The sequence below is a fragment of the Pithys albifrons genome, chromosome 25 (genome assembly GCF_047495875.1).
Source record: "Pithys albifrons albifrons isolate INPA30051 chromosome 25, PitAlb_v1, whole genome shotgun sequence".
NCBI lineage: Eukaryota > Metazoa > Chordata > Aves > Passeriformes > Thamnophilidae > Pithys > Pithys albifrons.
In genome coordinates, this window is record NC_092482.1 from 3,215,333 (window position 1) to 3,228,573 (window position 13,241).

Here is a 13,241-nt window from a genome sequence, read left to right on the forward strand (position 1 = left end):
TTTTTTTTTTGCATTCCCTCTTTCCTTCAAGCCAAAGTTCCTATCAGTGCTTCCTCCATGAGCTACATGCAAGGAAGGGAGCCTGATCTGCCTGAAGGGGACAAGGGAAATGGGGGGAGTGGGCTGCCTGCTCACCTGAACCTCGCCAGGTTCCTCTCAAATTCCTGTTTCTCTCGCTGGAAGTCCTGGATGTATTTCATCTGGGGACACAAAGCCACCAGGCAGGTGGAGAGGGATGTCAGCACGGGGGAATGGGCAGGAAGATACATCTCTGTTGACCTGGCTGGGCATCCCACCACCCCTAAAGGGCCTCAAGGGCTCTCCAGCCCAAAGAATGATCCTGCAGCTCCCAGTGGACGGTTTCCAGCCTGCCCAGGGATTCAGAAGGGTAGTTCCCCTCTTCCTGCATCCCAGAAGCCCTGGGAAAAAAGGGCACAGCAGGATTTTGTGCCTTGCACTTTTCCTGAACACCCCACAATGAGAATTTGGGCCCCCAAAAGATTTGCCCAGGCTCTGGCACCTCTGGATGGAAAGAACTCTGCTTCCAACATCTCCCAGAGCCTGTCTCTCTGTCCCTTGGTCAGACAGGGTGGCACAGAGGGGTGTGTGACTTAACCCCAGCCTTAAACACAGATCCTCCACCCAAGAGCAAAGCCACCATCCAGGTCCGTCGGGAAAAGACGGACCAACGGACAGACCCAGCCAGCCTCCACCCCACACATCCTGGGAACCAGGACAGGAAAAGCCAAGGAAGTCTTACAGGTCTGACAGGAATAAACAAACACCTGGCTTCTCCCATCGAGAGCCAGCTTAAGCCCTCACAAGGCACAGGTTGGGCTCTGCTGGTTTTACTGGGAGAGCTGGGCAGAGCCCAGCACGGAGTGGGAAGGGGTTTGCTGCCTCCCCCCCAGCAATACCTTTTTCTTCTCGGGAAGCTCCTTGTATTTCTTGGACAGGATCTTGGTGAGATCCAGGTTGCTCATTTCAGGGTGGAGCTTGGCATACTTGGCCCGCTTCTCCATGAAGAAGCGGAAATAGGGAGTCAGGGGCTTCTTGGGGAAGTCGGGGTGTTTCTGGGGAGACAGCAGAGTGGACACTGAGCATGAGGCCAGTGGCACCATGGAGGGCACAGCCAAACCCACTGGCTCCCCCAGTACTGGGGGCACCTGCCTCCATCCAGCCTTGCTCCCTGAGACAGCAATGACAGGCCAGGAGGGGGAAAACACTGGGAACAAGGGCTCTCCCAGGATCTACAGTATCTCAGGGCTGGGAATCTCGGGAGAAGCCCTCAGCCATCCTGAACTGTCAGCACAAAGTGAGAGGGGAAACTGAGGCAGGAGGAGGGGATGGGACCCAACTCCTAGAGATGGAGCATTTGGCTGCCCTGGACCACCCAGGGGAAAACATCATCCCTCCTGAGCTGGTGCACCAGGAATAAGATGGCAACTTCCATGAAGAAGCAGAAATAGGGAGTCAGGGGCTTCTTGGGGAAGTCAGGGTGTTTCTGGGGAGACAGCAGAATGGACACTGAGCATGGAGCCAGGGAACAGCCAAACATACCAGCTTCCCTGGTACTGGTGAGACCTGCCTCCATCCAGCCCTGCTGGCAATCCAGCTCCCTGACACAGGAAGGGGAAAACACTGGGAACAAGTGCTCCCCAAGGAACTACAGTATCCCAGGGCTGGGAATCCCAGGAGCAGCCTCCAGCCATCCAGAGTGAGAGGGCAAAGTGAGGCAGGAGAAGCAGATGGGACTCAGCTCCCAGGGACAGAGCATCAGCTGCCCTGGGGCCACTTGGTTGAGAGCACCACCCCTCCCGACCCGGCGGGCCAGGAATAGGACGACAGCTTCCCGGTCCCCCTGGAGCTAAACTTGGATGCAGGCTGCCAGAATACAGCCAGCCATATTAAATGTACCCAGCACTTGGCCCTGGCCCAGCGGCCGCGGCCTCTGGAGCCTTGGGCAGCCGGACGCCGGGATTATGGGCAGTGAGGTGCCTGCAGGGGCTCCAGTGGCAGAGCCACACACATCTGAGGTGCCACAGGGGTGACAGGCCCCTGTCCCAGGGAAAGGGAGATCACCCTTTAGGGACTGAGCCTGATTCCTGCCTAATACCTTGAGCTTTTTGCCCTTGTAAGGATTCTTCACGTGCTCTTCAGCATCCATAATGAGCTCTGTGAGGGTCCGGAACTTCCTCACCTGTGCAGGAATGAAGGGATGCAGATGTGAATGGGGGACAGGGTACATCCTTGGCATGGCAGAAACCCACTGGGTTTTGTAATGCCACCCCAAAAACAACCCATCCCAGCCCCTCCAAAGGAGTTACAACGCTGATGGCAGTGGGATGGTTTTGGCACCAACAGCCGAGGGCTCTGGGAACTGAACCTGAACAATTCCCAACAGCCCTGGGGTGTCACCAGGACACCCACCCCCTGTCACAAAATCCACTCAGAGCCCCACGTGGTGTCAGTTACCTCGTTAGAGATCTCCATCCACTTCATTTTGCACATCTCCCCTGAAAAGTCCTTGAAAGCCACTTTCTCCCAGTCCAGGTGGGACTCGGTGGTTTTGAACTTGCTTCCGTCGTTGGAGGGCAGGTTATTCTTCATGCACTCCAGGAGGGTCAGCATGTCCTCCTGTGACCAGCGGTCTGAGCAGCAGAGAGACAGGATCAGCAGCAGCCAGGAGCAGGCAGATCCCCTTCCTTCCCTTCCCTTCCCTTCCCTTCCCTTCCCTTCCCTTCCCTTCCCTTCCCTTCCCTTCCCTTCCCTTCCCTTCCCTTCCCAGCAGGATTCCAGGACTACAGCTCCCGGCATTCCGCTGTGGACCGCACGCCAGGACACGTAATCTCCACATGCTGCCTCTCGAGATTAAAGATCAAAGGGACGTGGCTGTTTCCATCACCCTCAAGCAACTTTCTATGGGCCAAAACAATCCAGGCAAAGCTAGAAATTCCACTCAGTGCAAACCAGAGAGACTTGCTCATCCCAGAAAACCATCAGATAAGGGATGGCTCTGCTGCACGGGAGCAGAGGGCTATTTCCTACGCCCCGCGGAGTGAGATGGGAGCAATGAGCTCTCCAGCCAAGGAGGAAACAGGGAAACCCACTTTCTAAGTGGAAAAGATGGGTCTGGAGCAATGGGAAAACCCCAGCATTGCTTTTCCTGCACCTCAGAGAGCTTTGTCATCACCTGGGCCCAGTTCCATGGTGACCTCTGCCAAGGTCAAAGCTCCCACACCACAAACTGAGGGGGGCAGATCCCAGCACAGCCCCCCTGTCTCACAGGGGCATCCCTGAGAGCACAGGCATGATGGTTATGTCACCCCAACATCCCCTAAACTGCCAGAAAGAGCATCCCCAGCTCCCAGAGGGACAAGCCGGTGTGATGACAGGATGGGCACATGGCAAAGCTGTAGAGCCTGGAGCAGCTGTGAGGCCAGGACATGAAGTAGCACCGTGCTGGGGCAGGCAGCAGGCAGGATATCCCAGCCCTGAATGCCTCAGGCAGCCCCAACCTTGGGGCTGCTTCCTTGCCAGGGGAATTCCTCTCTGCTCTGAGATTCCATGCCAGCTGGGAAGCACAGCCCCGGGTGCTCTGCAAACATGGGTGGCTCTGGGAATGCAGCAACCCTGGGAATGGAAGAAAAGGTCCCTGTGGATGGGCTGGGGGAGGAGCAGAGCTTCAAGCCACTTGCCCACACAGCCCTGGCTGTCTCATCCCAGGATGGGCACTCAAGCTCTGGGACTCCCATGGAGTGGGACTGGCATTCCCTGCTCCACCTCAGTACCAAGGGAAGACTGGGAGATTTGGAGCTGCCTACAGGACATGGAGCACCCTGGCAAGATAAGGACAGTAGGACACAGAGCATCCCAAAGAGACAGGGACAGCACACCAGGTCATGGATTTGAGTGGAGCACCTCTCCTTCCATCCTCAGGAATGAAACCAAGCTCCCAGAAATACCCAGCTGCAGACATTTCTCCAGCTGCAGCTCTCCCTCCACTCAGACTCCATATGCAGGAAAAACACCTCCACATCCTGTCCTTGCAGGACTCTGGTGAAGGGCAACTCCCCCGTGGTCCCCCATCTCATTTCCCCTCCTGGACCTGCCAGATTGTGAGGGGGTCAAGGCAGGGAACAGTTTGGGATCTGGCTGGTCCCTGTAGTGACCTCATCAGGATTAACTGGAGGGGGAAGATGGAAAAAGCCCCCTGAAATGCTGGGAGCCCAGTGGCTTGGGATGTGTCTCCATGTTCCTGGCTTCATCCCAAAACATCATGAAGAGGGAAAAGAGATGGGAAACCCCCATCTCCCACAGTTCCAAGCAGGGAATCGGAATTGGGGCACCCACGCAGCCCCAAATTCTGTCTTCCTGTTTTTCCCATCTATTTTCCAGTTCCCTCCAGGCAAGGACCAATGAAGCAGAACGAGGCTGGGAAGCTGGTGGTGACTTTACTTGCAGAGATGAGGAAAATTACCAAAAGCAGCACAGCCACAAAAATCCAGAGGGGAGGAAAAAGGGGACAAGACCCCTCCAAACCTGCTGCCATCAAGCCCTATGCCTCAATTTCCCCCTCCAGTGCAGAAACACCCAGAGACCTTTGGCCCTGCATGAACCCCTCACTGGCAGACAGCCGGAATAACCACATCCCACGGGAATACATAAAAAACAATGGAAAACATCCCAAAATCCTCACTGGCACCAGAGTGGGGACAAGGACCCCATCTTCAGTTCCCCACCCCTCTGTTCCCTCTCCCTAAGGCTGGGGTTTGCTGAAAAACACTGGAATTGCAGAGTTCACCCACCAGGATGAATGGGGTTGTCTGTGCCCTGGGACCGATTTATCCCGGCTCTCCTGGCACCGGCCGGGCCGGGTCTATATTAGGAAAGCTGCCCCGGTGTAATTAAATCCATCTAAAGTCCCGGAGAAGGACACGTGCTCTGGCCGGGTTCGCTCGAGGCAACAACCCGACTGCAGCAAGGGAGGAAAATCGGGGGACCCGGCAGGAGAGAAGGGCTGGACCCCACTCTGGGGCTTGGGGGACACAGGGAGTCTTTGCGGGGGGGAGGTGGCAGAACTCTGCAAGCTGCCCTAAATAAACATCCTTCTTTTTTCCCTTGTTTTCCTGCCCCTTTTCCAATAAAAGCTGAAGCTCTGATGTCATCCCAGGGTCTGGAAGCCGGAGGCCCAAGGTAATGGCTCGGCTTTAATGCAGCCCAGATGTGAGGGGGGAAGGCAGCACCTCTGTGCCAGCCCACTGCCTTTCCCAACCTCCCCAAAACTCTGGTGCCCCAAAAGAGCATCCCAATGCCAAGAGGCTGCCAGTGCATTGGAGTGTGTATCCGTGTGCTCCCGGTGGCAGAGCAGGATTGGGAGAGGCAGATCCCCCCCAGCCCTGATCCGCTGGCAGTTGGGATCACAGATCCTCCATCCCTCCTCCTCTCCTTCATCCCTCAGAGAAAAGGGGTGCCCAAGGTTTTTTATGATTAAACATGGCAGTGATATTCCCTCGGGAGCACTGGTGTGCTCAGGGGGCTCACCTTGGTTTTTGGGAGCTGTCATTTCCAGGTCTGCAGGGCACTCGGCTTCGCCGTTCATCCTCCACCCGCCTGTGCCCAGCACAGTCCCGCCGGCTCCCTCCTCGCCCACTTCCCCAAATCACTCCTGCTCGGCTCTGCAAGGAAAAGGAGACCCTGTTAGGCACCCACTTCACAACAGGGGGGCCCCCAACTCCTGATGGGGAGCAGGGGGGACCTGACCCAGGCATCCATCCATCCATCCCCCCAATCCCAAATGAATGAGGTGCTGGGATCCTCCCCATGCATCCCTGTGAGGTTTGGGGGAGATAAAGAGGGGGCGCAGGATCCCAGAGATCCAGGAGAGGGGATCCTGAATGGTGGGGGGATGAGAAAAGGGGGGTGTGGGCAGGGGAGAAGGGTCCAGGGGGGTGTCCCCAAGGTGGGGGGACAGGATCTGTGGGGGATCCGCACAGATCCCAGGGGAGAAGGGTCCAGGGGGGTGTCCCTAAGGTGGGGGGACAGGATCTGTGGGGGATCTCCACAGATCCCAGGGGAGAAGGGGTCAGGGGTTCTGAGCCAAGAAGACTCCAAGGGATCCGCCAAGGGGGTTCAATCCCCCCACAAAATGGAGGTTTCAAAGGAAGGGTCACCAAAGATCCAATAAAATCCTCCCTGGAGGGGGGGGCACGCTCAGAGGTCCCCCAGATCCAAGGGAGTTGGGGCGGGATTGGGGGAGCTCTGGGAGGCTTGGAGGTGTTTCAATGGAGGGACTCTCAGGGAAGGATCCCCTCAGATCCCCTTGGGAAGAATCTTCTGGCTCCATGGGGAAGGATTACCCAGGGAAGGGAGGGGAGCAGGTGAAAGGCCTCAGTGGGCAGACCCCAAAGCATAGAGAGGGGGCAGGATGGCAGCCCGGGGGGATCCCCATCGGGAGCAATCCAAGTGAGGAATTCCCAGAGGGCAGACCAGGCCTCAGGGCCTCCCGCGGGACAGGCCGCAGGCCTGGGGGGAACCGGGAAGGATCCCAGCAGGAATCCAGGCCTGTGGAGGGATCCCACGGGGACGGGGGACCCAGGGGCTCCCGGGGGGAACCAGGCCCTGTGCCTGGGGGGGAATCAGCTCCCGGGAGGGGAAATCTGGGATCACCCTGGGAAGGGAAATCTGGGATCGCCCTGGGAGGTGCAGGGCCCACCAGGCTTGGGGAGGTGGAGGATCCCTGTGGGGGTCAGATCAGACCCTGGGGGGGATCAATCTGGGAACACTGAGGGAGGTCAGTTCTGGGGTGGGATTGGGGATCACCCAGCGGTGGATATGGGGGATGCAGACCCCACATGACCCCGGTGTGGGACTGGGCATCACCCAGGGATGGATGTGGGACCACCTGGGAGTAGATGGGGGGGATGCAGACCCCACCAGATCCTGGGGTGGGATTGAGGATCAGCAGGGAGAGATGAGGAGGGTACAGACCCCACCAGATCTTGGGGTAGGATTGGGGATCACCTGGGGGGAGATGAGAGGGGTACGGATCCCACCAGCGTGGGACTGGGGATCACCCAGGGCTGGATGAACCCTTAGGGGATGTGGGTGGAGGAATTGCCCCAGGCTTGAATCAACCCCCGGGGGGGGGGGGGGGCGGATCTAAGCCCACCCCAAGGGCTGGCAAAAGCATCTCCCCAGGGTGGGATCAAGGCAGGGGATACGAAATCAGGGATCGTCCGGGGGTGGGAAGCGGGGGGACCACAGCGGGGGCGGGGGGGGGGGTGAACATGGGGGGGTGGGGGGGGTTGTGAAAGGCGGGATCGCGACAGGAGGAGGGATCCATGGGATCACGATGGGGCGGGGCCGTGCGCGCGCAGAGGGATCCCCGGGGGGTGGGATGCGGGGGGGGGGGGGGATGTGCGGGATCCCCCCGCGGGGCGTGGGATGGAGGATGGATGGAGGGAGGGGGGAGGAAAACCGGATCCCGCGCCTGGAGGGGGGAAGGAGGAGAAGGAGGAGGAGGAGGAGGCGGGGGAGGAAGGGGCCGGGCCGGCGGGCGGAGGCGGGGAGCCCGCACATGCCCTGCGCCGCCGGCCAGCTCCAGTCTCCTCCTCCACCAGGCAGCAGGAACCGGGTGGGACCGAGCGCGGGCGGCCCCGGCGGCGCCTCCCCCGCCCCCGGTTCCCACCCGGGCGCCAGCGAGCTGAGCCCCCCTCCCTTTTTTTTTTTGTTTTTTTTTCCCCCCAACAACACCCGGGCAGACAATAGAAGGCGAGTTCGGGGGGTCGGGGGTGCGGAGAGGGGCCGGGGGAGCGCTGAGCGCTCCCCCGGCCCCTCTCCGCATCCCCGGCCCCCCGGAGCGATGCGATGCGATGCGCTGCTTCATCCCACCCCGCTTCCCCGCATCCCCTCCCGCATCCCTCCATCGTTACCGGCCGCTCTCCGCCGCGGCACACAATGGCCGGGCTGCGCCCGCCTCCGCCCGCCGCTCCTTCCCCTCCACCCGCGGTTATAAAGCCGAGACAAACCCACCTCTCCGGGCTGCTAAGGGGGAGGAGGAGGAGGAGGAGGAGATGGTGGTGGCGGCGGTGGTGGTGGTGGTAGTGGTGGTGGAAGAGAAGGAGGGAGGAGGATGGAGCGGGGGGGTGTGGGGGGGAGCTCTAACCGAGCCGCCGCAGCCCCAACCCCGCCGCCGGAGCCGCTGGGGGAAGAAGGAGAAGGAGAAGGAGAAGAAGGAGGAGGAGGAGGAGGGGGAAGGGGGGGCGGGGATGCCCGGCTGGGGGCGGCCGGGCAGCTGCAGCGAGCCGGGCGAGGGCAGCGCGACCTCCCCGCACCGACCCCCGGGGAGCGGCTCCTACCCGATCCTCCCCCCCTCCCTCTCTTTTTTTCCCCACCGCCGCCCCCTCCTCGCTTTCCCTTTTCCTCGTTTCTCCTTTCCTTTCCTCCCCTTCGTACCCCTCTCTTTTCTCTCCGCGACCCCTCCTCGAGCCCGCAAACACCCACCCACCCAGCGGGGGGCTGGAGCCCCGCTCCCGGTCCGGAGGGAAGAAAGGAAGGGAAAGGGTGGGAAAGGCGGAAAAAAGAAAAAGGAGGAAAAATATAGAGAAAAAGAAAATAAGCAGAGGAAAAAAGGGGGATAAAGGGGGGATAAAGCGAGGGTAAGAAGGGGATGGAGCGCGGGGGGGGGTCGGCCGAGCCCCGGCACGCACCGGCGGAGCGCGGCGCCAGCTCCCGCCGCGGCGCGGGACTCACCCGGGCTGGGGAAAAACAAGCGGGCAGCGCTGGAAGCCTGCCCCCGAAATCCAGCTGCGGCACCGGGGAGGAGGGAGGGAAGGCGAGCGGGAAGGAGGGAGGGAGCGAGGAGGAGGAGAGGGAAGGGAAGGGAAAAAGGAGGGAGAGAAGGGGGGGGCACACCGGGGCCGCCGAGCCGGGCGCTGCCCCCCGCCCCGAGCCCCAGCGCGGTGCCCCCCGCGGGCGGGCGAGGCGGGCGAGCCCCGGCGGTGGCGGCTTCCTGCCCGCGGGGCCTGCGCGAAACCAGCCCTTCTAAAAAAAATTAAAAAATAACCTCTCTTCTTTCTCTCTCTATATGTGTATATATATATATAAAAATTCGCTCTGGTGGGCGCGACCCCCTCCCCGATCCCGGCGGAGCGGCGGCGGAGCGCCTTACCGAGCCCGGAGGAGCGCGGCGGTGGCGGCGGCGGCGGCGGCAGCGGGAGCCCGGGGAGGAACAAAGCGCCTCCTCCAGCCCCGCCGGCGGAGCGGCGCGGCGGCGAATGGCGAGCCCGGGCGGCGGGCACGGCGCGGCGCGGCGGGGCACGGCGGCGGCGGCTCCCCCGGCGCGGGCACGTACCGGCGGGGCCGCCGCTTTGGGGGGCGGCGGGGGCTCGGGGCTCGCTCGGCGGGGCCGGGGCGGGGGAGCGGCGGTTGAACGGCGGCCAGCTCTGCAGCGCTGGCCCCGGGCGTGGACGCGCTCCAGTCCCCGCAGAGACGATCGCGCTTTCCCCCGCCTCCATGGCGCTGCGTTCGCTCTTCCAATCAGCCGGGCTGAGCGCGGCCGGGATCCGCCGGGATCTCCCCGCCAGCCCCGCCAGCCCCGCCGCCGCTTTCCGCCGGGTTTTTTATTGCTCTTTGCTTTTGCAACACTGTGGTGAGAAGAAAAAGAGGAGGAGGAGGAGGAGGAAGGAGAAGAGGAGGGAAAGGAGGGGGGGCGTTGGGGGGGTGGGGGGGGAAGGGAGGAAGAAAAAAAAAATTTAAAAAAAAATCTCCTTACATGTGCAACAATCCTGCGGCTGGCGTTTGCATAAAGAAAAAATAATAAAAAAGAAAAAAAGAGAGGAGGAAAAAAATAAAGGGGGGGGGAGGGAAGCGGAGGGGGGGCGGGGAGCCCCCCACGGCACGGCGGGGCCGCGCTCCTGCCCGCCCCGCGGCCCCGGGACACGGCGGCGGGGGGGACTCTGCCCGGCGGGGCGGGCGAGGGGCAGCTTCCTCCCCTCCTCCCTCCCTCCGCTCCCTTTCTCTCCTCTCTCTCTCTCCCTCTCGTCTCTCTCTTAATTTTTTTTAATGGAATTTCTCCAACTCCACCTTTGTTGTGCTGGGCGTCATTCCCCGCAGCCAATCCCGGCCGGGCAGCGCCTGCACATTCCCGGCCATCCCGGCTGCCTGCACGCTACGGGCCATCCCGGGCTGCTTCCGCGTTACCGGCGGCCGCCACGCTGCCGGGTACCCCGGGCTGCCTCCGGGGCGCCGGCTGCTCCCGTGGTGCCCATCACCCGGTGCCGGCTGCCTCCGTGTCACCGGCGGCTTCCACGGTACCGGCTACCCCTACAGTCCTGGCCTCCCAGCTGCTGCCACGATGTACTGGGTACGCCGGGCTGCCTCCATGGCATTGCCTGCCACTGCAATACCAGTCAGTCCTACGGTAGCGGGGACCGCGGCCTCTTCCATGGTACCGGCTGTTCCTACAGTACCGGCTGCTTCCATGGTACCGGCTGTTCCCACGGTACTGGCTGTTCCTGTAGTACCGACTGTTCCCACGGTACCGGCTGTTCCCACAGTACAGCCACACCAGCCACCACCACGGGACTGGCTGCTTCCATGGCACCGGCTGCTTCTTCCACAGGACCAGCTGCCTCCATGGTATCAGCCACCCCAGCACGGTACCGACCACCCCAGCCCCGCCGGCAGTACCAGCTGCTGCCACGGTGCTGGGCCACCCTTATCTGCCATCCCGGCTGTGCTACAGCCACAGGCCAACCTCCTGCCGTGGCTATTCCAGGCTAGCGGCACATTCCCGGCTGCCAGCGCGCTCCGGAGAGCTCCGTCCATCTGCCCGCATGCCACGGCTGCTCCAAGGCCGCTCGGTTGCCCGAGTGCTCCGGAGAGCTCCGACCATCTGCCCGCTGCCGGCCACTGTCACGCCGCGGCCGCTCCAGCCGCCCGCGCATTCCCGGCCGCCCGCGCACTCCGGAGAGCTCCGGCCATCTGCCCGGCATGCCACGGCCGCTCCAAGACCGCGTGGTTGTGCCTGAGTCCTCCTGAGAGCTCCGGCCATTTCCCTGCTCTCGGCCAGGCTGGCACAGGCAGCTCCAGCAGGCACTTGCCAGGAGGCAGCAAGAGCTGGTGGGGACCCCCCACCCAGGGATGAAGGATGATCTGGGAATGTGGGGTCACCCAGCTCCATGGGCTGCGGGCATCTCCCTGGCAGCCAAAATCCAGGGGATTTCGATTTTTGTTTTTATGGAAATGGAAAAAAAATAATCCCTAAATCTGTGTGCATTTGCCTCCTCTCCCCAGCCAGCTGATTTGGGGTGCGAGGGTGGTGCCTGGCTGTGCAAGTGGCTTATTTGGGCTTTATCCCAAAGGGAAGGATCAGCCAAACACAGGGACAGCCAGACAGCAAGATCCTCGGCCACATCCTGCCCCGGGCTGTGCCAAGCCAGGCTGAGCAGCACCAGCACAGGGCAGTTAATCCCTCCTGTGAGAGTTTAAAAATAAAAATACATGTGTTTGTTCTGTGTGGAAAAGGGCCTGGGCTGTGCTGGATCCCCAGATTGTGGGAATTGTTGTTGCTTTGCAAGAGGGAAAAATCACAAAAGAAAAAAACAACAAAAAAAGTATTTAGAGTCAATCCAGCCGAACACATGAAAATTGCCATTTTTAATTTTTTAACTTTTTTTTTAAAAGCAAAGGGCCTTTTTTGGAGTGTCAGTGTGCTCCAGACCTGCTCCCCACAATGTGTTTCTCACTGGGAAGGGACACTGGAAGTCTGGGAATCAACCACAGACCCTGCAGCAGGTGGGCTGGGAGTGGAGACCCCCCCAGATCTGCATCCCAACACCCTCCCTCACTCCTTGCCCTTCCCAAGCCTCACTTCCAAACACCGGAATTTTTTATTCACTGTTACTTATGTCAGTGAATAATTTTTGGGCATTAAGCCACAGTATGAAGGGGCAGCTGCAGATTTTGAGGAGTTTGTTTGGTTCTTCACTTTTGCTGTGCACAAACCATGACAACGTCCCACTGGACACCTCCAGGAGATCTCAGGGTGTCCCATGTCCCCTGTCCATGGATGGCATGGAACACCCTGTGATGCTGCAGACACTGTGGCTCTCCCCTTCCAGCAGTGATGCTCCAATGTGATCCCCCTCTGGAGCTCCACACTCCCCCCTCCTCATTAGCAACCAATTAATTAGCATTTACTTCCCCCTCATTGCTCTACTCCATCCCTAATTCCCCCTCCCTCCATTTCCCTTGGCTGAGGCAAGTTCAAAGAAGAGCTTGACCTAAATTCCCAACCCCAAACTGAGCTGGATCCCACAGCAGTGACCTCGCTGCCATCTCCCAGGGAATGAAAAACTCTTCCCAGGGTGGAAAACAAGAGGGATGGGTGCAGGCAGATGCCAGCTTCCATCACTGGGATTTGGAGGCAAGGATGGCCTCTGGATGGCACCTGACATGTCTTGTCCACAAGGCTGGCACAAGGATGGGAAGCTGCTGGATCCACAGGCCTTGGGCTGAAAAACACCAGCCAGGTTCTTTCATCTCTAGCTATGCCAGGCTTGGGGAAAGCTGGTGGCTACAGTGGGATTTATCCCAGCCCTACAGAGAGACTTTGGGGTCCCAGTTGGGAGCAATCATGGGTGCTAATCCCAACTCCTGCCCCTTGGGAAAGCTGGGAGTGAACGGGCATGGCCCTTCCCACGGCCCCACTCTTGGAGCCGGTGTCGCCCGTTCGTTAATGGGATTATGGATAATCGGGGTCAATCCAATGCCAGGGGCTGGGGGAGGGTGGGGGCTGCTCTGTGCCCTGTGCCAGCAGCCCTGGATCAGGATGTTCCCAATCCCCCTGGAGCAGGAACAGCTGGGGCCATGTGGCAATGGGGCAGAACTCTGGAGTTCAGTGGGCCAAGGGGGGCTGAGCATCCCAGGATGGCCACAGGGAGCATCCTGTGGTGGCTGCTGTTCCCACATCCTTGGATTCCCTGGCATCCTGGGATGGCTGCAGTGAGCAAGCCAGGATGACTATGGGGAGCATCCTGGATGGCCACAGGGAACATCCAGGCCTGACTTTGGGGGCCACTGGTAGCATCCTACAATGGCTTCAGGGAGTATTCTGGAATGACTATGGAAAGGATCCTGGGATGACCATTGGGAGCGTCCCGAAATGGCTGCAGGGAACATCCTGGGATGACTATGGGGAGCATCCCAGGATGCCATGACAAGCATCTTGGTACAGC

The 13,241-nt window shown here is 60.4% G+C and overlaps 2 protein-coding genes across 14 annotated transcripts in view; one reads left to right on the forward strand and one right to left on the reverse strand.

Annotated features, from left to right (window-relative positions):
• The window catches only part of UBTF (upstream binding transcription factor), a 20,183-nt gene extending 10,154 nt beyond the window's left edge, over positions 1–10,029 (reverse strand). For 6 of the 11 annotated variants that reach the window (XM_071577227.1, XM_071577228.1, XM_071577224.1 and 3 more), the window contains exons 1-7: positions 9,776–10,029; positions 9,173–9,647; positions 5,545–5,678; positions 2,476–2,651; positions 2,117–2,200; positions 918–1,073; positions 136–200 (exon numbers count right to left, since the gene is read on the reverse strand). In XM_071577227.1, the coding sequence (XP_071433328.1) occupies positions 136–200; positions 918–1,073; positions 2,117–2,200; positions 2,476–2,651; positions 5,545–5,602 (539 nt within the window). In that variant the 5' untranslated portion in view covers positions 5,603–5,678; positions 9,173–9,647; positions 9,776–10,029. Of the gene's footprint in view, positions 1–135; positions 201–917; positions 1,074–2,116; positions 2,201–2,475; positions 2,652–5,544; positions 5,679–7,934; positions 8,002–8,034; positions 8,186–8,754; positions 8,840–9,172; positions 9,648–9,775 lie in introns of those variants that run through there. The other 5 variants (XM_071577230.1, XM_071577220.1, XM_071577222.1 and 2 more) reach the window with 5 other exon arrangements.
• On the forward strand, positions 9,743–11,518 carry LOC139682711 (uncharacterized). Of its 3 annotated transcripts, XM_071577233.1 has the most exons (3): positions 9,743–10,504; positions 10,625–10,661; positions 10,781–11,518. In XM_071577233.1, exons 1-3 carry the CDS (start codon positions 10,066–10,068, stop codon positions 11,031–11,033), a joined length of 729 nt encoding a protein of 242 aa, XP_071433334.1. In that variant the 5' UTR covers positions 9,743–10,065; the 3' UTR covers positions 11,034–11,518. The 3 variants fall into 3 exon arrangements, with proteins under 3 accessions (XP_071433334.1, XP_071433333.1, XP_071433332.1); XM_071577232.1 differs by having other exon boundaries at positions 9,743–10,661; XM_071577231.1 differs by having other exon boundaries at positions 9,743–10,641.
• Positions 11,519–13,241: the final 1,723 nt, after the last annotated feature.